The sequence below is a fragment of the Typopeltis vanoorti genome, chromosome 2 (genome assembly GCF_054136105.1).
Source record: "Typopeltis vanoorti isolate ZY-2024b chromosome 2, IOZ_Tvanoo_1.0, whole genome shotgun sequence".
In the NCBI taxonomy this organism is placed as follows: Eukaryota; Metazoa; Arthropoda; class Arachnida; order Uropygi; family Thelyphonidae; genus Typopeltis; species Typopeltis vanoorti.
Window position 1 is genome coordinate 120,686,601 of NC_143550.1, and position 17,794 is coordinate 120,704,394.

Consider the following 17,794-nt stretch of genomic DNA (forward strand, 5'->3'; position numbering starts at 1 on the left):
ACTCACATACAATAATGATGTGCTATAGATTTTGCAACCCTCTGATGTGCAGTTGACATATATCTACTCTATAATATAAAATGATAACGCTTTTTTGTAAAGTTTTTGTGTCACGTTTTTTGTCAAGTTATTTGAAATGTTTTGAAACTCAGGGCTACCCTGAGTGTCAAGTCTTCAAAATTCGAGTCATCAAAATTCAAGGAGAACAGACCTACCAGTCCGGAACTCAGGGGGGTTGGTTGCCATAGATGCCAGAACCCCCTTTCAAGTTTTCAAAATTCGAGTCATCTGAATTCAAGGAGAACCGGCCTACCAGTCTGGAACTCAGGGGGAGTTTGGACGTCATGGGCATCAGGGGGAGCCCCCTTTTGAGTCTTCAAAATTTGAGTCATCAGAATTCAAGGAGAACCGGCCTACTAGTCAGAACTTGGGGGGGGGGGCCTAGTGTGTATGTGTGTCATATATATATATATAAAATCCATTACAATGCAAGGTTATTGTTGCATTTACTTATAGAGAAAAAATTCTTTCAGAGTTCTTTTTGGCTTATTCACTGTTTTTTTTCAAGGCCCAATCTCTTTTAGTCTGTTTTTATATTTCTTCTGAATCCAGTCACAACTCTTCTCCTGATATTGGATCTACAAAATTTGCATTTTATACAGCTCTTTCTTCCCATCACTGGAAATGAGGTCAGATATATAGCTCCTTCAGATACCTTGACTACTATCCATGAACTACTGATTCCTCTACCATGCAGTTTCTCATGCCAGGACACTGTTTCAAGCTGCTTCCTCAGATTATTATAATCACCTGCCTTACACTTCCACACTCCTTAAAAGCTCTCACACAATATGCTATTTAACAAGTCAAAATTGCATAATCACTCTCGATGAGTGAAGGCATAACAGTTGCTTCATTTATAGGCAGATTCTCAGATGCTATTACTAGATCCAATATTGTTGAACCATAAATCCCTTCAATCATGTGCTGTTTAAGATAATTATCTTTTATTAACTCGAATTCTTTCTCTTACCTTGTACGCTTTCTCCTATGTCTTGTCTAGATTACCCATAGTTGAAATGTGAACTGTGATACAAAAGATAATCCTTATATCCATAAGATTTGTGTATCTATGCACTTCAGTCTTCAGATGACCCAGTTCTGCAGCACTCAAGTGTGCATTTTTTCCCACTTAACTTCTATCTCGCATCAAACAGCTTCAAATCCATTACTTATACCACCACCGGATTTCTTCTCAACTTGGATTTAATTCCTCTATGGTCATTAGTAATACTTCCTTGTTCTTCATGAATACATTATAAATACATTATATCCATCACATTATAAGGATATATCCTCTTATGTTAAACTGGTCTAATTAATGCCAATAATTTTTGGTCCCTTTCATTTACTAAGACCTCCTGCCTTTATTCTTGATGCTTCTGATAACAGGCTGATGGATATTGAAGTATATGCTGGTCTCTAGAGCAGAGTTTCTGGACTAAACACGCACACACACACATTTATACAGGGTGTCCCAAAATTCACGCAAGAAGTAATTTTGATAGAAAACACAGGTTTTTAATTAAAAATTGTAATTTCTTATTGATTCATAAAGTATACAGAATAGGGTTATGCATGGAATAGCATATCGGGTAAATGGCCTCCACGGCTTTGCTGGCACATATGCACTCTTTTGTCGAAATTTTCCATTCCCATTTTGCATAAATGTGGCTGAATTTCATTGATACAGCGCTCAATTTCCTCCTTCAAGGCGTGGGTGGTCATGGGCTTGTTGGCATAAACCTTAGACTTCAAAAAACCCCAAAGAAAAAAGTCCAATGCGGCCAATTCTGATCACCAAAACGGGAAATTACACAACCAGGAAATGACTCATGCAATATTTGAATTGTTTCTCGGGCTGTATGGCATGTGGCACTGTCTTGTTGAAACCACATGTCGTCCACATCCATATCTTGCAATTTAGGCACAAAAATCTGGATTATCATGCCACGATAGCGAGCACCATTAGCTGTTATTGCCTTGCCAGCCGCATTTTCGAAGAAGAATGGACCGATGATGCCTCCAGCCCAAAATCTGCACCAAACAGTGACACGTTGTGGATGCATTTGTTTCTCAACAATCACTCGTGGATTTTCTGAACCCCAAATGTGACAATTTTGTCGATTAACGAAGCCATCAAGATGAAAATGAGCCTCATCGCTGAAGATGATTTTGTTCGAAAAATAAGCATCCACTTGTTATTGTTCCATAATCCATTCAACGAACTCTCTTTGCTGTGTGTGTGTGTGTGTGGTCAGTAGGCTTCAGTTCTTGAGTCAATTGAACTTTGTAAGCATAAAGATCTTTCGTGAGAATACACTGTAGAGAGCTTCTCGAAACGCCCAATTCAAGACCACGGTGCCGAATTGATGTTCCTGGACTCTCAGCAACACTCTCACGAACTGTTTCGATGTTTTCTGTTGAACGACTTGTTGAAGGATGGCCAGAGTGTATAAGATCACTAATTGATCCAGTTTCCTTGAATTTTTTGATTAATCTTTTCACAGTTGATGAAGTTAAGTCACTATTCCGACCATATTTTGTACGAAATTATTTTTAAAATATTGCTCAACAATGAAAATGCGTTGTTCTTTCGTGTAGCGCTCCATTTTTAATAACCCTGAACTGTCAGCTGTCACGCTGTCTTTTTTTTCTCGTTGGCAACACTTTACCACACAAATGACACTAAATTTAAATCTTGCGTGAATTTTGGGACACCCTGTATATACATGAAGCAACTGTTATGCCTTCACTCATCGAGGGTGATCGTGCAGTTTTGACTTGTGAAATAGCATATTGTGTGAGAGCTTTTAAGGAGTGTGGAACTGTAAGGCAGGTGATTATAATAATCTGAGGAAGCAGCTCGAAACAGTGTCCTGGCATGAGAAACTGCATGGTAGAGGAATCAGTAGTTCTGCTGTTTAAGATAATTATCTTTTATTAACTCTAATTTTCTTACCTTGTACGCTTCCTTTTTTATTCTCCTGCCTTTATTCTCGAAGCTTCTGATAACAAGCTGATGGATATTGAAGTATATGCTGGTCTCTAGAGCAGGGTTTCTGGACTAAGCCTGCACACACACACACACACACATATATATATATACACACACAAAAGATAAATAAATAATATTCTTAGCCTACTCACAGTACTAATATATTGTAAGCTTGCGACCTATCATGAGTGGGAATCACAAAAAAAAGTTAACTCTTAAAATGGGACCAGTTCAAATAAACAGATAATGGATTATTCAATGAAATTTTCTCTACCCGTACTACTGTGGTCATCATCATCGTTTTTCTTGTCTGACAAAATTAATCTGCCATACTATTAATCTCACTTTCTTTATCATTACAATCAAAATTTTGATCTTCACCTTGATACAGAAATCAAAGCTCTTGTGCAACCAACCTGATATATCTAGTTTCCTCTGACTATTCACTCTTTCATTGAACAGCAATATCTCCAAGCACCTAACACCAATTCATTAAAATGTAATCTGGTCACTATGGTTCCCACGAAAGGTTCTTCTAAGGAAGAAGTGAAAGAATTTTTTGAGTCATTAGAACAGGCAGTTGACATAAAGAAAATGGAAAAAGTAATCCTTGTTGACGATCTGAACAGCAGAGTAGGAAATGAATCCCAAGAAGCATATAGAAACATTTTTGGAAAATTTGAAGGAAAGGGCAAAGCTAATAATAATGGTAACTATTTAATGGGCTTCTCCTCAGGACATGGACTAGTCATTACTAACACTATGTTTCAACATAAACATGTGCATAAGTTCATGTGGCGAGAAGACAAGAAATAAGAAAAGTCTCATTGACTACGTCATTGTTGATAGTGATATCATAATGCTGATTCAGGATACAAGAGTGTACAGAGGATTTGAAAGTGAAAGCAACCATTACTTAGTGCTTTCTATGATAAAAATGGATATTACATTGAAAAGAACAGTGTCTAAGAAAGTTTTAAAAAAGAATTCAAGTTGAGCAGCTTTTACAGCTAAACTGTAAACATGACTTATACAAACATTATAGAAAAAAATTTGAAGCAGTTTGAAAACAAGGTGATGGAATAGATGGTGGAGATAGTATGCATAGGGAAATTGATGAAATGAGTGGAAGGAGGGTAATTATTAAGGGGGATTTCAACTATGGTAACATTGATTGGAAGGAGGAGAGGACACATGTGAGGAAGGAAAAGGATTTTATTCAATTATTAAGGGATAACTATCTGAGACAGCATGTAATTGAAAATACTAGGGGTGTGAGAGTGCTTGACCTGGTAATAGCATCTGAGAGTTTGACTAATGAATATGACCATGTTGCCACCTAATGGTGAGAGCGATCATAAGGTCTTGACCTGGGAGGTGGCTAAAGGTGTGGAATTTTCGATTAAGACAGGGTATATATGTGGAATTACCATGCTGGCAAGTATGACAAGCTTAGGAGATTGCTTGGATCAGTGCCATGGCACGTACAATTGCAAGGGCTGGACGTCGATAGAGCATGGGAAGTGGTCAGGGAGCATTTACAGGAGGTTATGGCTGATTGTATACCTAGGGTCCGAATAGTAAAACAAGTGGGGGTTAAATGGATGAATAACACCATTAAGCTTGAGTTGCAAAAAAAGAAACAACTGTGGAGGGAATTTAAAGAAAGGGGTGACCTGTAGGCACACGAACGGTATAAAGTGCAGGCCAGAAAGGTAACGAGTGTGGTAAAAAAAGCAAAAGTGGATTATGAAAGGAAACTAGCTTTGCAAGCAAAAGAGAATCCAAAACAGTTCTTTCAACATGTTGCAAGCAAGAAAAAAACTGTACATGGTAAAATGATTTTAAGGAATGACGATGGTAAGGAGGTCACTGAATCAGTCGATATAGTGGAGTTACTGAGCATGCACTTTGCAAAAGCATATCATCCAGGTGGTGACATTGAAAAAATGAAGGAACCATTAGTTTATACGGGAATAGTGATGAATGAAGTGGAGGTGACTAGTCTATTACAGAACGTTAATGTGAACACATCTGTGGGATTGGATGGTATACCGGCACGGGTCTTGCGTGAAGCGGCTAAAGAATTATCAGTGCCCTTGACCATGTTGTTTAATCTGAGTCTCAGGTCTGGCTTAGTGCCGAAGGTGTGGAAAGAGGGGAAAATAGTTCCACTGCATAAAGGAGGATCCAAGACTACGGTTGCAAATTACCGACCGATCAGCATATCAGGAGTCGTTGTCAAGGTCTTAGAGAAAGTAGTCAAGGAAAAATACAGGAATGGATTGATGAAAACGAGATACTGTACAGGGGACAGCATGGCTTTGTGAAGGATAGATCATGCTTCAGTAACTTGCTCAAGTTTTATAACAAGGTGACGGCTGAACTGGATAAGGGAAATGGGTTTACAGTGATACTGCTGGACCTGGCAAAGTCGTTTGACAGGATACCACATGGAATACTAATCTGTAAACTACAACATATGGGAATGGATATAGGGTTGGTGAGGTGGATAGGTGGTTGGTTGATGGAGAGATATCAAAGAGTAGTTTATTCAGGAGTAGAGTCCAAAAGACAGCCTGTGACTAGTGGTGTGCCGCAGGGTTCTGTTCTTGGACCACTGCTGTTTAATCTGTTCATTAATGATATAGGGAAGGATCTAAGTGGAACAATTCATTTGTTCGCTGATGATGCAAAGTTGGGTAGGGCAATAGTGAATGCAGAAGATGTCAAAGTCTTGCAGATGACTTAGATAGATTGGAGTTCTGGGCTAAGGAGAATGGATGTCAATTTAATGTGACAAAATGTAAGGTTATGCATTTTGGGGTGAAAAGATTAGCAGCAGTATATCACATTGGTGGAACTGTACTCCAAGAGATTGATGAGGCCAGGGACTTGGGAGTGTTGGTGGATAGGGAGATGAAGTTTAGGGGGCACATTGTAAAAGTAGCTATATCAGCTCATCAACTCACTTGTTTGTTGAAAAATACCTTGACGAGCAGAGACAAGCAAGTTATTGTACCACTGTACCGAGCCTTGATAAGACCTCATCTCGACTACTGTGCCCAGATTTGGTCACCTCGGTTCCTTCTTGATGGGGAGGAGGTGGAGAGGGATCCAGAGGCGAGTGACAAAGATGATAACAGGTCTATGGAATGAACCATATGAGAACAGGTTGAAGATTTGTGGGTTGCAGAAACTAGTTGATAGGCGGAGGAGGGGAGATATGATTGAGACATTCAAATTGCTAAAGGGATTCTATAGGATTAATTCAGAGGATATTTTTGAGATCAGGACTGGTGGTGGAAGAACTAGGGGACACCTATGGAAGCTGGGCAAGAGTGTGGTTAGCAGGGGTGTTAGAGCTGGGTTCTTTACTTTTAGAGTGGTAAATGAGTGGAATAAGCTGCCAGAGTCTGTTGTGAGTGCTATGACGGTGAACGAGTTCAAGACAAGGTATGATAGATACTGTGAGAATGTAATCGCATAGTTGTGTGGACATCATGTTTAGGGCCTCCCTCGATGAGTCTAAGGACTCCTGGAGTCGCCCGAAATAATAATAATAATAATAAAAGAATCTAACCCTGGCGTCTCAGTGGCAAACTCTGAAGAAGACATTGATTCAGAGAGGGAGGTATGTGGCAAAGTTTTTTGTAAGGAGATAAAAATATGACTCCCATGGTGGATACAAGAAATTAAAGAAGTAGTCATGGAAAAGAAAGCATACAGAAAGTTCCTAGCAAATAAGTTGGCAGATGACATAAAACAGTACAGAAAAAATTTAAGAGAGCTAAGCTATGTTTAAAAAGTACCTAAACAAAAATCTTGGGAAGACTTTCATAAGTGTATGGAAAATAATATTAGGAATGTTCTGGAGGCTACTGAAGAAGCTTAGAAATGGAGGAAAGACTACTGTAAAAGTAATCAAAGATGATAATGGCAACATGAAAACTGAAGATAAGGATATCCTAGATGCTTCGAGTAATTACTTTGAAAGACTGCTATATGAACCAAGCAGTGACAGAACGTACTATAAAATTTCAATAGGAATGCAAAGAGGAGTACATATCAATACTTGAGGTAAAAAAAAAGCCGTCAAAAACTTGAAATGCAATTAAAGACCAAAACTATGAAAATAGGCAGGAGCATAGAAAGCTTCAGCTGCATTCTGAATAGAGACCCTATAGAACAAGTAAAATATTTCAGCTATTTAGGCAGTTTTTAGAGAAGATGGAAGTTAAATTTGGAAATAGAAAATAAAATAAACAAAGCTGGAATGGTGGGTAGCCAGCTGAATACATTTATATGGAATAAGAGAGAAATTAGTCAAAACACCAAACTAGCAGTATACAAGACAGTGTTCAAACCAATTTTAAGTTATGAATCTGAGCGTTGAGTAAGAAATAAAGCACTCAAAGACTAGAGACTACAGATACGAGAAAAATTAAGGGAGTGAACTGATGGCATCAATGGTGCAATCATATTAAAAATGAAGATATCAGAAAGGAACTTAATATTATTAGCATTAAGAATGTGTAAGAAGAGCTAACCTAAGGTGGTATGGCCACTTAAATAGAATGGGGGGAAGGAAAGGTTAGCAAAACAGTTTGTTTGATTCCAAGATGGCAGGATGTAGTCCTTGTATTCTGATATTAGCTGTCCTGTCTGTTTGGCCAAAGTAGGACAGCTTACAGCTGCAAGGGACCTGGTAGGTCTGGGGGGGGGGGGGGGTGTTCTTTAGTAGAGCGGATAAGGGAATGCAAATGGTCTGTAACAAGACGTAAAGTCATGGTTTTTTAGGATTTTTGTAATTTTTTTCGAGGTGCCTTGGATATAGGGTATGGTGATGGATTTAGAGTAATCCTTGTTGTGAGTGGGGGGGGGGGGGTGTTATTGGTTTCAATATTTTTTTGGTGAAGGTTAGCCATTAGCTAAGAAAGTGTTGACAATGTGGTTTAGTTCTGTGGTTAGGGCATTATCATTTGAACAGATAAGTTTAGCCCTGTTGTGTAGTGTCTTAATGACTCCATATTGTTGTGTGTGTGGGGGGGGGGGGAATGGTTGGTGAATGTATCTGTCTGTATGGGTGGGTTTTCTATAGACTGAGAAAACCAAGGTTTCATTATGCTGGTGGGTGGCTAGTGTGTCTAAGAAAGGAAGGCAGTTGTTTTTTTTCCCTCTTCCAGGGTGAATTTGTTTCTGGGGTGTTGGTTGTTTAAGTGTGTAAGAAAGGAGAGGAGTGCATTGGAGCCATGTGGCCAAATAGCGAACACATCATCAACATAGCAAAGCCATATGTTTGGTTTTTGTGGGGCAGAGTTTAAGGCTTTCTCTCTCAAAAGTCTTCATATAAAATTTGGCCAAGGGTGGGGAGAGTGGAGAACCCATGGCTGTCTCCTCTATTTGTTTGTAGAATTTTCCTTGCCAAACAAAATAGGCTGAGTTCATTGTGAACTGAAATAGGGCTGTGATATCGGGAGGAAATTTAACTTGAATTAGTTCTAAGGATTCTTTGAGTGAGACATTTGTGAATAAGGAGGAGAGATCAAAACTACCATTACATCAGTGTGTTTGAGTGTAAGGTTTTCTATGCTGGCTTTGAAGTGGGCTGAGTTTTTTTATGTGTGAAGGTGTGTTGCCAGTATAGTGTGTGAGAGCTTTGGCCAAATGTTTAGCTAGTTTGTACATGGGGGAATCAATGCCATCCACTATGGGAAATAATGGCACATTTTCCTTATGTATTTTTTGGGAGTCCATAAATATGGGGGGGGGGGGGGGGTTATGGAGTTAAATGGTTTTAATTTGAAGTGACTTCTACAGGCCAAGAAGGAGCTTCTTAAGGAGCCTGTGGAGTTTTCTAATTTGTGAGTTGGTGGGATTGTACTCGATAGAGAGGTAAGTAGCCCGATCTAACAAAACAGCATTCAGCTTACCTGTGTAATCCTTTGGGTTAAGCAATACTGTGGCGTTCGTTTTTTCCGCTTTGGTGATTAATATTTCCTTGTTTTTCTTTAATTCTAGTAGAGATTTAATTTCTTTACTGGGCATGTTAGTTTTTGGTCGTTTTGCTTTGGTCAGAACACAAGCCACATCCAGTCTATATCATTGGCAACATTGTGTGGAGGGTGTCGTATTCCACGTTCAATTCGTATTATAATATCTTCAGCAGGTATTCTTCTGGGCACAATGGCGAAGTTGTGACCACGTGAGAGAGCGTCGAGTGCTTCAGGTTTCACACTAACTGACAAAAGGATGACTACCGTTTTGGTAGGAAGTTGTGGTTTCGAGTTCTTTTTTAAATTTTCAAAATTTTTGATGTGTCGATCTTTTACTTTTTAAAATTCTTTCTCCGCAGCAGTGCATGAGATGTCATATAGAATAGACAAAATTTCGTGCTTAAGGTGCTTGAAAGGTCATCTTCAAGTGCCTGGATAGTTAAGTTAGCATCATTCAGGAAACGGGGAGTCATAGCGATTTGTTCCCTGAGCAAAGCTTGGCTGGCGATGTTGATGATGTGTTCGCTATTTGACCACATAGCTCCGATGCACTCCTCTCCTTTTTAACACTTAAACAACCAACACCTCAGAATCAAATTCAGCCTGGAAGAAGAAAAAACAACTGCCTTCCTTTCTTAGACACACTAGTCACCTGCCAGCCTGATGAAAACTTGGTTTTCTCAGTCTATAGAAAACCCACCCATACAGGCAGATACATTCACCAACAACCCCCCTCCCCACAACAATATGGAGTCATTAAGACACTACACAACAGAACTAAACTTATCTGTTCAAATGACAATGCCCTAATCACAGAACTAAACCACATTCTCAACACTTTCTCAGCCAATGGTTACCCCCCCCCAAAAAAAAATTGAAACCAATAAACCACAACCCCCCTCCTCACAACAAGGATTACTCTAAATCCATCACCATACCCTATATCCGAGGCACCTCTGAAAAAATTACAAAAATCCTAAAAAACCATGACTTAACTTCTTGTTATAGACCATATACAAAATTGGCATCCCTTATCCGCTCTACTAAAGACCAACCTCTCCCCCCTAGACCTACCTGGTGTATACCAGGTCCCTTGCAGCTGTAAGCTGTCCTACTTTGGCCAAACAGGCAGGACAGCTAATAATCAGAATTTCAGAACCACAAGAACTACATCCGGTTTCACCAATACAGCCACTCTGGTCTTGCAGACCATGCGCTGGATACCCGCCATAGAATACGGTGGAAAGCCACGATAATACACCGTAGTAAATTCAAATACGAAAAGCTTTTCATGGAATCAGCCTCAGCCCTAAAAAACAATATCAACAAATTTGGTTGCATGAGACTGCCCCAAATTTGGGAAACCTACATCAGAAGACCTTCAGTCCGATCGCCCAAGAATACCAACATTGCCCACTAGGGGGCACCATTAGGACTTTTAGGAGAAAGAATAGCTTCCTGCTTCATCCTCATTTACTGTTTGTTGTGCTTGCGTGCACGTGTCTTCTTTTTAAGTTCCTGTGAAAATGGCAATGTGACGCCGAAATATTGGAGGTGTATTAAAATTTATTTTAATGTATATCCTAGTATATGTTGTAATTTCCTTAAGCTATTTAGTAAAAATGCATAACCAACGTCCAAGCTCCTTTCCACGAGAATTATATTTGTATTTTATCAAAAGCTTTCTCATAATCTATATAGGCCATATGAGTCTCTAAATTAAATTCTTGTCTTTTTTACAATAATTTGTTTTAAACACATAAATATTGTCTATACATGACTTTCCATGTCTGAAACCATTTTGTTCTTCTAAGAGTAGATTGTTTGCAATATTTCTCACTCTTTTATTCAGGATTTTACTGTAAATTTTGTAATCCGTGTTTAATAAACTTATCCCTCTGTAATTTCTACAATCAACTGTGTCTCCTTTCTTAAATATAACCTTAGCTTTTGACCAATCTGATGGAACCTCACATTTCTCCAACAGTTATTAATTTTAAGAATCTGTGATGTAAGTATTCTCTACCATGTTTCCAAAGCTCTGTATTTATGCTATCTAATCTGGTTGATTTTCTATTTTTTGATGCCTTTATTGCTTCTTTTAGTTCTTCTAATCTAATTATTCTATATCAGTGCTGATTTCTTCATTATTATTTTCTGTTATTAAATTTGAGTCATATCATATATTCTTATAAAGTTCTATCCATTGTTTCTCTCATATTATGCTCTTTTTGCTGGATCTCTTTCTTCATTGTTTAATTTTTCTTAATATTTTGTGGGATATGTCTTGTCTTCCATGTATGTCTTCTATTTTATTAATAAATCTGTATATTTCTTTTGTTTTTGAATATTTCTTCTGTTTCCTTTGTATGTTTTTGAAAGAATGATTTATATTTTTTTTCTTCATTTGTTTTTCTTTTATTGCATTTTCTATATGTGTTCCAAATTTTTAATGTTTTTCTTTTTAATATTTCATTTTTCTTTCCAAGTACTTCAGAGGCTGCTTTATGAATTATCTTTATTAAAGTTTTCCATTCTGTTTCTATATCTTCACTGATTTTGGCTTCTTTTAGGTAATCTGTTAATCGTGATTGCTATAGCATTATAATGTTTTCTGCTTGAAATAGATATACTTTGTACACTTGTTCTATCTCTTGTTTTTTTCTCATTTACCTCCTTTCTCCATTTTGTTAGTATTTCTATTTTAGAAATTACTAAGTAATGATCTGAAAAAATTTCATTTCCTCTATAAGCATGTACATTTCTCACACATGGAGCTAATTTCTGATTAGTAATAATATAATCAATTACAGATCTTCCTCTGCATTCCAAGTATGTTTATATATATATATATATATATATTTTTTTTTTTTTTTTTGAAAAAAAAAATTAGTTATTTTTAAATTATTGAAAATACAGAAGTGTAATAGTTCTTAACCATTTTTGTTCATACAAATTTCTCTATATTTTCCTAAGACATTTGGGATCAGATTATTTTAAACTCTAGCATTAAGATCTCTTGCTATTAATATATAGTCATTTTTATTACATTTATTTAACTATTTTTATAGTTCCTCATAAAATTATCCAGTCCTCTTTTCTACCTTCTTCAGGAGCATATACTCCTATTATATTTAAGTAGCTTCTATTTGTTTTTATAACATTATAATTTGATCAGTTACAAAACTGTACTGTCGTATTCTATTTTTCCATTTATTATCAATTAAAATGGCCACTCCACTAGAACCTCTGATATGTTGGTCCACTCCACTATATGACATAGTAAAAACCATCTATATATTTTGTTCCCTTTAATTTTTTTTTTTGTTGCTATTATCATAGCTATATTAATATTTTTAGTTTTTAGTTGTTTTGCTAATTCTAATACCTTTGTTATGCTTCACACATTCTGCACAGCCACATTTGAAATGTCCAGATTCCTAATTCATAATATATTCATTTCTTTTCAAGTCATTCATTCTGATTATTACAATCATATCTTTAACTCATTCTGCTGCTTGCATGTGGTCTTGTGATATAGGAAACTGATGCACCTGAAAAACACACTTTTGTTACTTGTTTATCTAGCACATCTCTAATCACAGAATTACTGTATATCACTTTTTTTTTCTTTTCCCCACCCGTTCTGCTTTTTGTACCTTTTCTTCTTCTCCTCATGTTTTGTCTCCTTTCTTACTTTTCTTCCAACTTTCCAAGTTGAAAGAAAAATGCATTTTCAACCTCTACAACTCTCATTTCATAATAGTATAACAATGAATAGTCTTTGTTATACTGTGTTGTTAAAGTAATGTTCTAGTATTAGGTTAGATGGTATTGGATTACATATAGAATGAAGGTATGTGTTATGCCTATAAATTGCATGCTTCAAGTCTATATAGAAGACTGAAAACAAGAAAAATCAGGTATGAAAAACACCTTTTTTTTATGATCACTTATGACAACATAGCCACATACTATGTTGTCATAAGTACAACATATGAATATCGTGAAAGAGAAAATAACACTTACCCTGTCGTGCACAGCATATGTAATATCAGTAAATATATGTTTATACTGAAATGAGCCTTGAAGTTCAGGATCTTTTGAAATTATTTCTGTTTTGGATTTCATTTCTTTCATGACTGGAGGCATTTGTAACTTTTTTCTTGCTTGAGTTTGAAAAATACGCTTTAACTGGAAAAAACAGTGAACAATCTTAAGGATCATTAATAAACTGTGCTAAATAAATATACAAATTACCAGCAGCAAATAAGAATAAAAATAAAAAGAGATTACATTAATCAGTATGTCCCACAGCATGTTTTATTGTTATTGTCCACCAGTTCAATAATATTCTGTTCACCATATATTATATGACATTGTTAGTACTCTATGTTTAAATTGGTCATTGGCATCTGTAGAAAAAGTTTTAAATTATAAGTACTTGAGTTACTAAATAAATCAAAGTAAAAACAGGAAAGTTATCTGAACATGTATCAATGTACACATAGACTTAAGTAATGATTACTTGTTGTATACGCTGTCCCAACTCCCCCCACTACAATTCTCCTGATTTTATGATTATCTAAAATCATTAAATGAAATAATCCTTTCAGGTCCACAATGAATGCTAGTGATTTCTCTTTTCCTTCATATTAGCCAAAACAGTAACACCTTTCTTGCATAAAAAATTGCATCCATTTGAACTCCTCTACACAAAATTTAAAAAACTCAGATGGTATATGGTCAGTTTTGACACGGTTTCCATCTGCACCTGATCTTTCCCTTAAAAACATTCTATTCCTAATACAAAATCCTCCGCCCACCCACTTCAACATCAAATATCTACAATTTTTTCATCCGTGCTAATTACTAAACTTGAAAAATGCACTGCCTTATTTTCCCTACTCACTCACTCCCAGCAAATTTCTATATGGAGCATTTTGAACAGCAACCAACACGTTAAACATTCCTCTGCTACCCGAATAGCCAACATCCAAAAACTGAATTTACCTACAGAAAATTAAAGCAATAGTAGTCTGCCTCCTCTAGACAACTCATGCAAGCCGATAGCTTCAACATATTATTAAGAGAGACCTCCAGATTGAGGGCAGCCACATACTACACACACACACACACACCAGCTATCATACTTATTCTTGAATTCATTCACACTGCTTGCACTCACAACATCCAATGGCAATCCATTCCAATCTCACACCACCCTAGGAGAGAAAAATCTGGTCCTCAACTCCTTTTTAGTGCCATTCATTCTCAGCTTTCAGGGATATCCTCTTGTCCTTTCCCCACCCTCCATAAATTGAAAAATTCCATCAACCGAAATCCTGTATAACCCTTTCAGAAGTTTGTAAGTCTCGATCATATCACCCCCTCTTTCTCCTGCTTGCTAGCATTTGCAGTCTACAAATTCTCAATCTGTCTTCACAATCACTATTCCACAATCCTAATATAAAAATTATATCAGGATTGTGAAAAACACTCTCCTTTGCACTCTCTCCACTATATTGACTGATTTGTAGTTTTATAAGACAAGAATAGCAAAGATCGACTGCACCAGGACTCAGGTTACAGTAGTATACAGGGTATTAATAAATAAATACTTTTATAGGGAGAAAAATTAGTTAATAAGATAAAATGCATGTATAAAATGTGAAGTTTTGTATAGAAGTTCTTGTATAAAACTTGAATAGTTCTATACAAGGTATTAATAGTTATAAGAAGATAAATGAGTAAATAAAACTTATGTACATATACATATCTTATAAACTTATGTATATATCTACATACTGTATTTAAAGTTTTGCATATACCTCGCACACAATAAAAATTTAAAACTTTAAGAAATACATAATGAATGTTATTATGACAGTTTCAGATATTTTGGAATTTGGCTGAAGAGAATCAGCATTTTAACTCAACAATCGTCAACTTGCCTTTGTCGAGTTGTGCAATTTTTTTGTTAATACTGCACCAATCATATGCATGTCGTCATAGCTGTACTATCTCTACCAGCCTATCATTGTAGTCCAGCGCTTCCCGAACTGTGGGCTGCGGCCCCCATGGGGCTGTAAGTTTTGTGGAGGGGGGCGTGAAATAACGAAAACAAATTTAAAATCTTTTAAGACTAAATAGATTTTTTTTATCTTAAAAGAAACATTTAATTTTTATTATTTATTATTTCTTTTTTGTTATTTTAATGGAAAAAAATCACATAATGGTGTGGGTTCACAAATTTTGCTTCCTGCGTATTTCGGCACTTAATGAATATTAGTAAATATATGCTTATTCATATAAGTTTCATTTCAAAGCAGTAATCTAAGAATTGTAGTTTTTCAAACATTTCACCTGATATTAGTGTAGCAGTATTGAGACACATCCATCACATTAAATTGTTATTAAACTTCTTTTATGTTTTTAATTCTTTCTTTATTACTAATCATTTTACATTTCATGTGCTTGTACTGCAAATGTATAATAACAGTATATCTATCTATATAAAAATATAAGATAATGTGCCATGTCAAATATGTATGTAAGATGCTAAAAATGTAATATTTGCCTTTGATTTTTGCAATATTCTCTGTGTATGTTTTGTATTGAATATAAATACAATAAATATTATAATAATATATGTCTATATTACAATTTTTTTTCGAGGGGGGGCCGTGAAATATTTTAATTTTTCCAAAGGGGGGTCCTGACATCCAGAAGTTTGGGAAGCATTGTTGTAGTCCATTTCACAGTCCACTTTCACTTCTAATTAGTCATTCGTGAAGGATTGTTCATAATGTATCTCTAGTCGTGTAAATTACTGGTGAACTCAATGATCTTATGATTCCAAAATGATAAAAGGACAAACAATAACGAAACTATTTGTTTTCATTTAATTACAGAAGCACTGTCGCTAAAGATTCAAATATATCGCATGAAGAAGGTGAGCAGCCGATCGCATAAATAACATTAAATTTAAATGCATTCATTTTATGAATAATGTGAGCAATTATAAATTATAATGAATACCGAAGAATTAATTATAAATGTCAATTTTTTCCTGAAAAACTAGTTTCTGAAAATCCCCACATTTATCTTGCACCACTATTTTTTAATTTAGGGGAAAAAAGTGTATTTACTAGAATATAACTGCAAATTACATTGTAATAAATACAGTATGTCTTAATCAACTGTGTTTGAATAAATTAATTTATTGTAAAAATTTTTAAATGTCATGCAATTTGTGCGAGTCTGATAGCATCTGCCTCAATGTATAGGGCCCAGCCACATAAGTAAAAATGTCATTCATCTCGTGTGAAGCACTGACATGCCACAAGAATATGACTAATGATGAGACAGTTCTTGCATTTCTCACACACAGATGGGTCATCATTCCTCAGTAAATAAGAATGTGTAAGTTGACTGTGACCTTTGTGAAACCTAGTAGAGAAAACTTACGCTCTTCTGTTCCTACATTCACCAGACTGCCTATGCTTAATTTCAGCCTTAATCTCAAGCAATTTGTCAATACATCCTGCCAGGAGTATTGCCATTGGACAATTAACTTTGATTTTATAAACTGTGTGTGGTCAGCATATAGGACCATCAAACAGCAGGTGAAAAAAGTATAAGCTGATCTGGCAGCTGCATCTGTGATGTCATTTCCCTTAATTCCAATATAACGCAACCTAACATCAAAATTATGGGTCTTTATTGTGAGGTATTATAAAAAGTATAAATTACCTCACCAAGCACTGGATGCAGATTCCCCCCACCCCCCCCCCCCCCCACCCCCCCCCCCCCCCACCCCCCCCCCCCCCCACCCCCCCCCCCCCCCACCCCCCCCCCCCCCCACCCCCCCCCCCCCCCACCCCCCCCCCCCCCCACCCCCCCCCCCCCCCACCCCCCCCCCCCCCCACCCCCCCCCCCCCCCACCCCCCCCCCCCCCCACCCCCCCCCCCCCCCACCCCCCCCCCCCCCCACCCCCCCCCCCCCCCACCCCCCCCCCCCCCCACCCCCCCCCCCCCCCACCCCCCCCCCCCCCCACCCCCCCCCCCCCCCACCCCCCCCCCCCCCCACCCCCCCCCCCCCCCACCCCCCCCCCCCCCCACCCCCCCCCCCCCCCACCCCCCCCCCCCCCCACCCCCCCCCCCCCCCACCCCCCCCCCCCCCCACCCCCCCCCCCCCCCACCCCCCCCCCCCCCCACCCCCCCCCCCCCCCACCCCCCCCCCCCCCCACCCCCCCCCCCCCCCACCCCCCCCCCCCAGACAGAGTATACATAGAAAGCCAAAGAATGAGAATAAATATAAACATCAACAAGACAAAATACATGATTATCAGCAAACATCCAGCCTCATCAATGAAACTGACACTCAATGGGAAAAATATTGATCAAGTGTCAAGATATAAATATCTTGGTTGTTGGCTTAATGAACGGTGGGATCCAGAAATAGATATAAAGACAAGGATTGAAGTTGCATGGCAGTCCTTCATGAAAATGAGAACAATATTTTGCAATAAAGACCTAAACATGGAAGTCAGATGCCGAATGCTGAAATGTTACGTGTGGTCTATCTGCTCTATGGAGTTGAAACATGGACATTGAAGGCGACAACCATCAAGAAAATCGAAGCCTTTGAGATGTGGCTATACAGAAGAATGCTAAAGATATCATGGACAGAAAAAATTACCAATGAAGAGGTCTTAAAATCCATTGGCAAAGCTAAA

At 37.7% G+C, this 17,794-nt stretch overlaps 1 protein-coding gene across 1 annotated transcript in view; it reads right to left on the reverse strand.

The window, feature by feature from the left end:
- mRpS22 (mitochondrial ribosomal protein S22) overlaps positions 1 to 17,794 on the reverse strand; it is a 114,338-nt gene that overhangs the window by 77,506 nt on the left and 19,038 nt on the right. Inside the window, exon 3 of the mRNA XM_090412860.1 lies at positions 13,084 to 13,248. Within this exon, the coding sequence (XP_090268986.1) occupies positions 13,084 to 13,248 (165 nt within the window). The remainder of the gene's footprint in view (positions 1 to 13,083; positions 13,249 to 17,794) is intronic.